Source organism: Corvus hawaiiensis, chromosome 8, assembly GCF_020740725.1.
Source record: "Corvus hawaiiensis isolate bCorHaw1 chromosome 8, bCorHaw1.pri.cur, whole genome shotgun sequence".
Classification (NCBI taxonomy): Eukaryota; Metazoa; Chordata; class Aves; order Passeriformes; family Corvidae; genus Corvus; species Corvus hawaiiensis.
In genome coordinates, this window is record NC_063220.1 from 38,131,589 (window position 1) to 38,143,902 (window position 12,314).

At 52.4% G+C, this 12,314-nt stretch overlaps 1 protein-coding gene across 1 annotated transcript in view; it reads left to right on the forward strand.

The window, feature by feature from the left end:
- Positions 1-12,314, forward strand: part of LOC125329781 (hydrocephalus-inducing protein homolog) — a 71,526-nt gene that overhangs the window by 27,327 nt on the left and 31,885 nt on the right. Inside the window, exons 17-26 of the mRNA XM_048312146.1 lie at positions 966-1,204; positions 2,355-2,610; positions 3,223-3,366; positions 4,699-4,839; positions 5,313-5,629; positions 7,212-7,386; positions 7,890-7,988; positions 8,705-8,914; positions 9,760-9,894; positions 11,947-12,124. Of these exons, the coding sequence (XP_048168103.1) occupies positions 966-1,204; positions 2,355-2,610; positions 3,223-3,366; positions 4,699-4,839; positions 5,313-5,629; positions 7,212-7,386; positions 7,890-7,988; positions 8,705-8,914; positions 9,760-9,894; positions 11,947-12,124 (1,894 nt within the window). The remainder of the gene's footprint in view (positions 1-965; positions 1,205-2,354; positions 2,611-3,222; positions 3,367-4,698; positions 4,840-5,312; positions 5,630-7,211; positions 7,387-7,889; positions 7,989-8,704; positions 8,915-9,759; positions 9,895-11,946; positions 12,125-12,314) is intronic.

Consider the following 12,314-nt stretch of genomic DNA (forward strand, 5'->3'; position numbering starts at 1 on the left):
AATTTTCCTCTTGCTGCTTTTCCAGCTGTTTGGGGCATAAACAAATGTAAGCCCAAAGTGGGGGATTTCCAGGGCAGCTTTTCCTGACTCCACAATGAAATTCTGCTCTCCAGCTCTGCAGGGAGCAGAGCACCTTGGCTGGGTGGGCCTGGCATGGAAAGGATGGGTTTGACATGCTCGTACCAGGCCCTGGCCTGCAGAGCCAGCTGTCACTCCAGCTGTGCTGCTGTAAGGCGTCTGCTCTCTCCCTGGGGCATTTCCAGCTCTCCTGCCCCATCTGCAGAGGGAGGTCCATGAGAAACCAGAGGACGAGAATGCTTAGGAAAAGGCCATGCCATGCCCACAGGGCACGTCTTGCAGGTGTTTTCCTGCTTCCTGCTTTGGTGCTCTGCTCTTACAATTTAGAGCTGACTTTTCCAAAGCAGAGGGCACTGGGGCACCCCTCTACAGCTGATGGTCAGTGGGAAGCGAGGGCTTTGGTCCTTTAGGGGATGTTGAGAAGCACTGACGGTCCCTTGGGAGAGGAGACTTTGGGGTTTTGCTCAGCTGGCTTTGCAGAGTTATTCCTCAGGCTGTCAGCAGTGTCCTCCAGCTGTGTGGCTGCTGGGGTGGGATTTGAGCAGTCCTGACTTCCTCTGGCCTTGAGCCTTTGTGAGAAGCCAGGAGAGAGAAAGTAGCTTTCCTTGGCATGCACTCCGGAGAAAGACTGGGGAAGGAATACTCTCCTGAGGATAAGCGTCCCTTGGGTTGGGCAAAACTGGGTTAATTGGGTGAGTCCGTTAAAGGAGAGGAAAATACAGGTTGTATAAGCTCTGCTGTTGCCAGATACTGTAGCTTATATTTATAGAGAAATTAAGCCTTTATTATTTTTATCCTCCCCTCTTTAGTCTTTCCTTTTCTTATATCCCACAAGAGACCAGGCTGTATGGTTTCCATCCTAAATGCATATTATGTTTGTCTTACAGACTCACAAACCCAACGTCTTCACTGTTGATCCCAGTAAAGGAGTGATCCCCCCTAAGACTGAGATTATTGTGACTGTCACAGCAATCCCGGATGACACCGGGCTTTTTGCTGACGTAGTGGAGCTGTTCATTGGCGACAGCCCTTGGACCACCTTCTCGATCACAGCTGAGGGCATTGGCACAACTATTGTAACAGATAAACCATTCCCCCCAGAGATCAACTTGGGATACCAATTCAGGTAGGAGATCTCTCTGCTCCCACCTCTCCTCCTGTCTCAGCAAGGAGCAGTTTTGCTGTCATCCTTCAGGCAAGATCTTCTTTAGTGTTCAAAGCCCTGACTCCTTCCCTGAAGGCAGAGATTCCTTTAGAAATGTGTGATGGCCAGTTCAGAGTTGTTAGATACCCTCAAAAGCCACTGAAATGGAAACCAGTTGCTAAATTACCCCTGAATTGTCTTTGTTTCTAATACATTTATGTCCTCACTTGATCAAGTAATGATCTCTCAGACTCCCCAGAACAAAGTGGTTCCTGAAATGGTGCTTGGATGAGGCGGCCGTGTGGCTGAGGGACCGAGGGAAGATGGCATCACACCCTTCCCTTCCAAAGTGGCACCTCCAAGGCAACCAGGGGCCCTGGGAACAAAGAGACAGGATGGTGACAGCCCCCACCAGGAAGGCAGGAGCCCACAGAGCAGTTCTAGAGCAGATGGAAACTTGCTGCTTTGTGTGGGGTCTGCACCACTGCTGCCGCCGCTTCCTCGTGCCGTTTGTGGGCTCTGCTGCTGCTGCTCTGCTCTGCCCAGGACCTCGCTCGTTTTTTTCACTGCCAGCAGAGTTTACAAAGTTCACTTCAGAACAGTTTCTAATTGCAAAATGCAGTTTCTACAAATGGCTACGAGTGCAAAACCAAAGCTGCCACGAAAGAGAGAGGCCCTGCTTCCCTGGTTTCCTCTCCTGGAGTAGGCAGCCAATTTTTGCCGGCTTGCTGGGATCATCCGGAGCTGGTTTTTAAAAATGCCTGCAATCATACCCCCACACACAAGGTCCCCAAGTGCAGGATCTCAAAGACTCAGTAATAGTTTTGGGCACAGATTAATACAAAATACAGTAACAGGATTAATTGCCCCAGAACAAACATTTTGGAGGAAAACACCAGGTCCTGTCAGCATCTCCTGGAAAATGCTACATTGCCATGATAAACATATTTCTCTTTGCAATGATGACATCAGAAGGGCAGCTTATCAGACACTGTTTCTGGTCCACATTAAGACCTGGAAATGAAGACAGTCTCCAAGCTATTAACACCTCAAATTGTTCATTGGGAGTAATCTGATGACCAGGGAAATATAGCTACTCCCATACTATTTTCCATCTTGTCTTCTCTTCTAGCTTCATTCCCTGCTTTCGTTGGTTCAAATTCACAAACGGGGGCTACCATTTCCATCAGCTCCACTGGACCGTGGAATGTTACAGACCACCTGAGGAGGAGGGCCAGAGCCTCACATCTGTCAGTAGCTCCAGGGACGAAGAGGATTCCCAGAGCCCCAAACATACCCCACTGTTTCAGCTGCAGCCACGGTCAATGGAGCTGCAGCCAGGCGAGTCAGCTCACATGGTGGTGCAAGGCTTCTCCAGCGTTCCGCAGGTGAGGTCCCCACCAAGGGCTGAGCCTGGGGAACCATCAGATCCCCTCCCCTGGGCTTGTTCCGCAGTCCCTTGACATTTGCCTGGGGAAATGAGCAGGGGCCTTCAAGAAGCTGGTTTAAGGCCACACGTTTCCATGGCAGCACCAGCTGCTTTCCTTGCTGGCCACCATCAGGCCAGCTAAGGCTTTATTGTGATTTCACATCTACCAAAACCCAGTGCTGATCCCAAAATAGGGGTGGAAGGAAATACTGCTCTTTTGGGGCAACCAGTGTTGCATGCTGAGTCAGCAAGGAAGGACAGTGAAATAAGTTACACTTAGACTAGGAGCCCAAGAAGAAAGTGAATTAAACAAGTGCCAAGTGGTTTATCCGGAGTAAGCACAGAGTAAGACAAAAGCTGTGTGAGAAGGGAGGGAGGGTCTCACAAGTGCCTTTTGTGGCTGTTGGGGTGCAGTGTTAGAGACAATTGAGTGCAGAATAAATAAGCTGCATCACAGGAAGAAAAGGGGGCAGTGACCATAACTCTGTGGCAGGAATAGGGCCCGTGGCGGGTGGTGAGCCAGTTTGCTGGATGCCAGCACCCGCTGGTGACAAGCGTCTCTTGTATGCAGGTGGTGCAGAATTACGTGCTGTGTGAAGCCATCATTGGGGAAAGCACAACCGCAGAGCCAATAATAGAAACAGTCCTTACCTGCGAGTTTATTGATCCCTCTATAGAAGTATCAGCCAAAGAATTATTTTTCCGAGTGGAGAAGGTAAGTCTCTGGATTGCATCCTGGCATTTAACAGCATGGCTGAGGAGGGTGTGTGCTTGTGTTAAAGCCCCTCTTTACCCTTCCTGAGGCACTTTGTAAAGTGAGTGAGGATGCTTTTAGAGATGAAACTGGTGTTTAACTTCCCCAAAGTAAAATTGCAGTAACAGCTGCACTGCCAAGGGGGATCGTGGCCACTTACAGAGAAATGCCAGTTTCTCTGCTCACTATAAAGGGAGATTTTTGAGGATCCTACAAGGCAGGGTGATGTCTAAACACTGATGCTGTAGGGAAGCTGGGGAAAATGGGGATTCCTGTGAATTCCTCAGGCTTACAAGGAAAAATCCATCATCTCCTGTGTCTCTTTGTCTTCTCTGCTGTTGGCATGAATGCTTTATGGTGTAGCTATATGGTATAGCTCTGTGCATTTCCCCAAGCCTCACCTGCCTCAAAGGACCCCCAGACATCCTGCAGCTGCAGTGACGATAACACTGGGGCAGAGCAGGTGCCCTTTAGTCTCTGGATCCCAACTCCTGCGTCATCTTTCCCTCTCCTGCAAGTTGTCTGAAAAAGAGATGTTTCATTATTTGGTTTCTGTAGTTTCAGGCCTCTCCTCTGGTTCCCAGGCTTCCACTGAATCACAGAATCCCTGGAACAGGCAGTTCAGATGTAATTAGAAGCTTTTCAGCTCTCCCTGATTCTGCCTGGCTTCTGCTCAATGCCACACACACTGATTGATCACATACTATAGCACAGCACCTGTTTGGTATCAGTACATCCAGAACTAGTTTCCCAAACTCTCTGGTTTCTCTAGACCATGCAGAAAGCCCAGCACAATGCACAGACAGGAAGGAAGAGCCTAGGCTGATCAGAGCTTTGAAGCCACAGACACCTTGTCCCTGTAGCAAGGGCAGCAGGACACATGTTGCAGATGAACTGCTTTCATGAGGCTGCTAGAGCCAATAAGGTTGTAAGAAATGACTGTATGTGAGTGAAGATCATCTAGTGCTGTTCTGCTCAATAGAGAGACAAAACTAGAGACAAATGCTCTGGATTCACTTTCTGCTTTAGATCTTGTTCAAGCAGCTGCCTCCTCTCAGGGGCCTATTCCCTCATCCGTACGTGGGAGTGTTTCCCTGTCCCCCAGAGGATGCTGTGGTTTCTAAACATGAAAAGCATCTGCTATAAAGAAAAATCTCCTGGAAGGGTAGAAACAAATAGAAAGGGTAATAGAGATGGATGCACTTCTGGGGCTGAAAAATGTGAAATGCAGCAGAAGCAGGAGGAGGTCTGTGGCCACTTGAGGTTGTTTTCCCTTGTCTCCTGTTGCTGTAGAAACCCAGCGATGTCCTGACTCTGCAGTACCAGCTTTTGTCTTTAAAAAACACCTGCGCCCTGCCACTCGACCTTATGCTGTCCTTGGAGCAGCCGTTCATGGTCTGCAATGTGGACCGGCAGCCCCTCCCATTTGGCCAGGTGAGCAGCCCTGGTCTCCTCCAGGGGGGTTTGAAGAGGAGGGATGTGGTGGTGCCTTTCTGTTGGGAGGTCCTCGAGTCGAGAAGTTTATTCTGTAGTGTCAGCAGTGGATTGGCCTGAGCTGCGTCAGCAGAGCTGCTGAAGGAAGCAAAATCTCATCTGAATTGAAAAGATCCGTCCTGGCTTTAAGGCATAAGGAGAAGGGAGCAGGCAACTAGGTCTGGTCCAGCCATGCAGTAAAGATGTCTCCTGGAAAGCATCCCAGCTCTCCAACAGCCATCCCCTTGTATTGCTGCTGAGCACAGAAAGGGTAGCCTGAGAGGATCTCGGGCCAGAGCGTGGTGCCTGCAGTCAGACCCTCGCTGTAAAGAAATGAGGGTGAACTGAGAAGCCCACGTGGGGTTACTGTTTCCTGCTGTCAGACCTTGGGACGTCATCCCATGGGTGATTAATTGCTGTTCATCTCCTTGCAGCCTGTGACAGTGTATGCAGGGGAGACCAGTCATCTCTACATTGCATTTGACCCAGCTTATGAACTGGATTTTCATAGCTGGAAAGAAGAGAAGGTTCTGACAATAGACATGGTCAGAGGCCATCCTTACAAGGAGTATATCACCCTTCGGGGAGAAGTCCACTTCCCGAATCTCCTTATCCAGCCCAGCACCCTGGAGTTTGGCTGCATCAAAGCCGGCACTGAAAAAGTGCTTTCTCTGGAAATAACCAACAACAGCCCACTTTGTGTCAAGTACCACTGGTCATTCCATGAGGACAGCCAGGTGAACAAGTTGAGGTATGTGCCCCTTCGCCCTCTCCTTAAAGCTCTTCTTCCTGGTGTCCTGTTAATACTTTGCAAAGAACAAGGCTGTTTGCCTGGGATCTGGCAAATTGCTTCTGACTTTCCCTTGTGCAAGTAACACTGACCAGCCATGGTCAGGCTGGATGCTCAGGGAGAAGGTGTTTTCCACCAATTTGGTGTTGTGTAGCCCCCGTAGTGGTTTCCCCTGGGAAGGAAAGCTGGGGGGAAAGCTGCTTTCTCAGACCGCTGGCGGCCTGAGGCAAATGTCCACCTTGATGAAGGGCTCCTAGTCCCAGCTGCACAGTGCTGGTGGAGGTTGGCCCCTGTGCTTTGGGATGGGTCCTGTCTGCAGGCAGAGGAGCTGCTCTCTGCTCCTTGCCTTCCTCCCTGCACTGTGCTGGAGGATGCCCAGAAAGTCCCAGTTCACACCAGAGAAAGAGCTGCTTAACGCCTGGGCTGATGCTGAACATCTTGTTACCTTCCCTTTCCTTCTTTTCTGAGACAACTCCTTTAGTGCCAGGACAATTTCTTTCCCAAGGGTCAGCTTTCAGTGGACACCTTGGATTCTTCACTCCCTTCCTTTTTTTGTGACATTTGTTACTCATTTTGACTTTTCCCCACTGCAACATGTCCCTTATGGGTTCTGTACTGCTCAGCAGCAGGACTTGTTCGTCACATCATCTCCCATCCCAGGCTCCCAGAGAGTTTAATTTTAGAGTGAAAAATACTGTTGTCTGGGCACCATGGTCCTGGGAAGTTGCCTCAAGCCATTTATTAAAACTAAAGACAGTGGAATAAATGATTAGGGATCTCTTTGGGGTTATGATGGATAGAGCCTCTCATGCAGAAATGAAACCCAGCCTTAGATAACAAGCTACAAAGCTAAAGACAGTTATTCTTTGGGGAGCAGGTCATTAAAGGCACTGAATTCCTGTCTGGGAATGGAGCATCCAGGTCGTGTTTGACTGTGTGGGGAACACTTGCAGCTCAGCAGTGTCAGGCAGGCACGTCTCAACTGTGTCCCTCATGTGGCATTAGAAACACAAGCAGAGTTACCCTGAGCACCTGCTTCAATTGAAAATGGGGAATGTGACCTGAGTCACCTGGGAGTGTTGGAAAATGTTAACCAATCCCCCCAACACTGTCAGGGGAACATTCCGGATAAATATCTGGTAGAGATGCAGCATTTCTGGTCTTGGGCACTGCAGGGGCTGTGCTGGCACATCACTGGCCAGGTCTGCCCCTTGGTGCCTCAAATCTCACCTTTTTGCATGTCTTCTCTGTCTTTTCCTCTCCCACTGTGCTTTTTGCATCCCCACAAGGTGTTAATCTCTGTCCTGTGTAGTTCTTCACTGCAAGCAGTTACCAGCTGGCTGCACCACTGCAAGCCCAGCATCATCCCTGGGCTGCTCTGAGCATGGACCTGCTCCAGCCTGGTTTGGGAAGGGCTGGATCAGACCATTTCTGAGCTCAACACACCAGCCCCCATCCAGGGGCTGCATCCTGACCAGGAGCTGCTTGTGCACGTCCCTCCCTCCCACTGCAGGTCCCTGTTCATAGTCATGTTATTTTCCAGATATGAGCCTTACCCACCTAAATTCCAACCCCACCCACCAACGGAGAAGAGAACCTGTTTGGATTGCTTGACACCTCAACACAGACGCTTCAGGATTAGAAATGTGGAGGTGCCATCCCCAACCATTGAAGAATTAGAGCGTCTTGCCAGACAGGAAGGACTTATAGGACCAGAGGTAGATTTTCTTGTACATCTACTGCTTGTGTTGCCTCCCCAGTTTGCCACCAAAAAGTCATGCTCGTGCCGACCTCCCTTTTTGCTGCCCTGCTGGCCTGTGCCCTGAGAGTGGGCTGGGCAGCAGGGCCGCTGGCTGGGCCTGGGGTATCTGGGGAGGGAGAAATAGGAGAGTTTTGCTCAGAGAAGCCCACTCACTCAGATCCTACAGACCTGTGTTGAGTGTGGGATTTTTTTGGCTTATTTTCTTTACAATGTCAAATGAGGTCTTTATCTGCATCATGATGATATTATAAGATCTCCAGCTTCCTTCCTAGAGCAAGCTGGGACGAACCCTTATCTCCATGTACCCACTTCCCAACCCAGCCAGACCACCTGTTTCCAGGTCTCTGCCTTCACCCCAAAGCTGGTATTGCAGTGGTGGCCCTGGAGCTGTCTTATAAAATGAGACTTTGCAAAGTGGCTGTCTCTTCCTCCTAGCATGGAAGATGGCTTGTTTTTCAGGTGCCGTCATATACTCGTGGACACTCTTACGTCCCCCTAGGACTGGGGGCATTCAGACACTCCATTGATCTAAACTACAGTCCCATCCCAGTGGACCAGGTAAGTGGGAATCTGTCTCACTTCCACATTTTCAGTGTGGCAAGCAGGTCTCCCTTTCAGTGTGGCAAGCTCCCAGTCCCATTGGTGGCCTTCAGCATAGCCCACAGAGGAGCCTCACATCCCTCCAGAACCAGACCTTCCAGTGCTGCTGAAGCAACTGGTCACTGGAGAGGCCGTGCAGGACATGTTGTAGGGCTGCCCCAGGATGCTGTGCAGCACCTATGGAGGCCATTGCTGCCCTTGGACCTCATTGGGTCCATAGGAAATTTTTGCAGGAGCTTTGCTGTAGCACCTTGAGAAAGCAGCATATAAATCAGAGAGCAAGGGGAAAAGCCTCGGGTCAGATGAGCTGGGCTGGAGTCCTTTCCTGAGCTCCCTGAGCTCCAAGAGCACTCACTCTGAGTCGTCTCCTTTTCTAAAAGCAGTAAGAAATGCTTTTTAAAGGCAAGTTGTGCATCAGAGAGAATTTCTTGCTGCCAGGAGACATCCCAGTTCACTTTAATGTAGGGTATAATTAATGCATTGATCCATGAGTATGGGAGGTTTTCCCCATGGTCCCTCCACTGGTCAGTGGCATGGATGCAGGATGAGAATTGGGTGATTCTGGCTGTGTTTGAGGAATAGGCCCCTCCGGCTACAGCTGCACTTCGCTCCAAGCTGCTCTTCTGCATCCACTTCCATGCTCAACACCTCAATCTCTCCTGTCCTCCATCCAGGCTTTCACGATCCTGCCGCTGTTGGGTGAACTGCAGCCGGGAGAGAGCCAGCAGGTCACCTTCAGCTTCTCTGGCCACCTCAACAGCATCGCCTGTGTCACGGCACTGTGCAATGTGGAGGGAGGCCCCACCTATGATGTGGAGCTGACTGGGGAGGCCTCACGCATCCACTACTCCCTGAGTGTCCGGGAGATCAACTGCGGGGTCCAGGTACCGCGCCATGTCCCCTGGCACAGCTCCTTGCCTTGGAACCATGGCCAGCGGGTTCCTGCCCACTTCGCTCCAGGGCTCCCTCCCCTTCCCAGCTCCTTTGTTGGCTCTGTGGCTTGGGAGTACAACCTTTGAGGGCTATGTCCAGCATCCAAGCTGGTTTAAAATGGCCATCTCCACCCCCCTCCAAAATGTTGGAAATGCCTCCTTTTCAAGAGCTCCTAACAATGCCTCTGGGGCAGGCAGGGTCCCAGTGGGGATACTCTGAGGGGCATGTCCCTGAGACATCCCTCTGCTGATCCACTCCTAAAGCCTGACCTCCAAGGAGGTGCCCTTGTTTAAAGCTCTTGCTTAATCCACACAATAATCAAGGGAAGAAGTTGGGCTTCCAGCCACTGTAGTTGCAGAGACTGTCCCAGAGTAATTCCCACTTCACTCCTTTGCAGTTGAAAGCCCACAGATATTTCCAGCTGCTGGCCTTGTGTGACTCCCTTGTGGCCTGCACTATTTGCATGCAGGTGCCTTTTCTTCTGGAATGCCTCAGTGCCACCTCCTTTGTTTCTCCTGGCTGTTGGTGACCCCTCAGAGTGCACAGGACTCGTGTCCTCTGGTTCACTTATTACTGGCCCTGACATGGTTGTTACCACACCTCTGTGTGCTGCCAGAGCTCCCTGTTTCTGGGCAGGTGCCCTGTGCCTGGGGGTTCCCCAGGTTCCCAAGTGCCTGTATCTCCTCCCCTGTCCCTGCTCCCACGATGTGTCTGCTTTCAACCCCAGGAAAGAGGAAGGAGATTCCCAGCAGCAGGCCTGGGTCTGTAACTTCCCCCTCCTATGCCTTCTCTCCAGATGTTTAATGAAATTCATCATAGCAAGGTCATCCTGACGAACACAGGCAAAATGGCATTCGACTGGGTGTTAAACCCCAGCACTGCCACTGCAGACCAAGCTCTGGATGGAGTGTTTACGGTCAAACCCACCAGTGTAAGTAGCACAAGTGACTGACCCCAGCCCTGTGTCAGGTGGCTCAGGAGAGTAAAGGGGAGAAAGGGGTGCAGGGGTGGGGAAGAGAGGGGGAAAAAAAGAGGGGGAAAAAGTGTGTGTGGCGGGGGGGAAACCCCAAACCCCGCCATGAGAGAGAGAGCACTGCAAGCAATTTCTGCTGTGGGCAGAGAAGGTCAGACAAGTGCTCTCCTGTAGACTCCCCCATAGCCTTGGCTGTCACAGGACAGACACCAGCGGGAGGCACAAGTGTATTGGTCACTGTCCTGCCCCTCTGTAAGGGGAGTAGAGGAGAGTTCTTTTTGATAGATTTCTCGGGCGAAAATAAGGCACAAACGCAACAAATATTCTATCTGAAAAATGTTTATTGATAAAGAAGGGGTATGGTCCAGACCAGCGGGGGATAGAAAAGAGAGCAGAGAGAGAAAACGAGAAGCGGAGAGGGTAACAGAAGACAGGGACACGGCGCTACCGCCGGCACCCTGGGGCGCTCAGGCGGCGTCCCGCCCGGCACACGGAGCGTGCGTGCTGCCGGCCGCACCGAGCGTGCGCGGCTCCGCGGCGGGCCGGGCGGCGGCGCGCCGGGCACGGCGGGCCGGGCGGCGGCGGGCCGGGCACGGGGGGCGGGCGGCGGCGGGCCGGGCACGGCGGGCCGGGCACGGCGGGCCGGGCACGGGGGGCGGGCGGCGGCGGGCCGGGCACGGCGGGGCGGGCACGGCGGGCGGGCGGCGGCGGGCCGGGGCTGCTCCGTGGGCGGCGGCTGCGGCTGCCAGGGCCGGGCGCGGCGGCTGCTCCCTCGGGGAAACCGCCGTGGCGAGCAGGGAAGCGGCGACAGCAGGGTAGACAGACGGGGAAGAAGTAGCTCTGCAGGGAGCCGGGCCCTCCAGGTGCTGCCAGCCCAACGGAAAAAAAAAAAAAAACAACAAAAAAACCGGCGGGGAAACCCTGGCAGTGTTAACTGCTGTTCTATGCTCCTGCTCCTCAGCCCTTTTAGGAAGACTACTGGTCAGAGGGGCAGAATTTTCCCGGGTTTCGGGGTCTGCCCCCCTCCAAGGGGGAGGTCGCTTGCAGCCCCCCAGACACAGAGCCTGCCTGCATTTTCTCCTGGCAGCCTCCTTAGCACGTGGGACGAGTTAAGGCTCCCAGCGCACGTACAAGCCCAACAGTAATTGTTCACCCCATGTAAGAAAATGGATTTATAACATACGTTAAGGCATAAATAAAAATGAAACCGGGTCCTCACAGTCACTCTGGGGACCCCGACGGCTGAGATCTCTGGCTGTGCTGGCACTGGAGCGTTTCTGAGGGTCGCCTTACCCAGGCTGTGTGATCACACAGGACAAAGTCCTTGGCCCTGCCTCCCCGCTGCCAGCGCTAAGCACCACTTACACATCCCTTACGTAGGCTTGAAGCTCCTTTGCCAGAAATTGTCCCAGCCTCTGTGCTGGTCCCTCCCCGCTCCAGCGTTGCTTCTCTGCAGCAGCTTTGTGGGGCCAGGGAGAAGCGGGGCTGAAAGTGTAAGGAGAAGTATTTGCAGCATCCCACCACTGTCCAAGCTGCTCAATCCTGCCTGGATGTCTTTGAGCCGAAGCAGCACTCCTGCCTTTGTCCCTCCTTGCAGTGGGAAGAGGAAGCTGATTGGCCTTCCCATTTCTTCATGCCTGTCTCCTACAAGGGATGAGAGGAGCTGCTGGCCCTGCTGAGTGCAGGGACTTCTCTTCCACAGCGGCAGCAAAAGAACCGTATTTTTGTTGAGGCAGGCCCTTGCTGGCAGAGGGCAAACCTCATTAGCAGCAGAGCCGTGCTCACATCAGCCTGTGCTGGGGCTGCAGCCTTGCCATACCTCAGGAGGACACACTGCACCCTGGGGCTGGGGGTGTGAGCTTTTGGGCACAAGGAGGTTAGAAAGCGATGTGGTCTGATGTTTTCTTCTAGATGAGAACCTGTCTTGTCTTCTCAGCCTGTCTGTCCCCTGAGCCATCCCCTATTAAATGCTCTCTGATTCATTCCCTCCCTCTTATCCCATACCTGCAGGGTTCCATTGGGTGTGGTGAGAGGAAAGAGCTGACATTCTCCTACCTCCCAGGATTACCAGGAGCCTTCTGCAGGACTTACGAACTTAAAGTGGCTGACCTGGACCCAGAAAATATCTACCTGAAAGGAAAAGCAGTTTTTCCCATTACCAGTATCAACCTGCCCTGGAACATCAAAGGTGGGCACTGCCTGACTGTCCCCAGGAAGGGCCCCTCTGGTTTTGTTCCCTACCATATGCCCATAGGGCAGCTCACACCCACCTCCACCAAGGCTGGAGGGTTGCAGGACTCCCAGACCAACTCAAGCCCTCTGGTTGCTTCCTGAGTCTTGAGCAGAGGATCCCATGTGGGCTTTGTCCCAGGAACCAT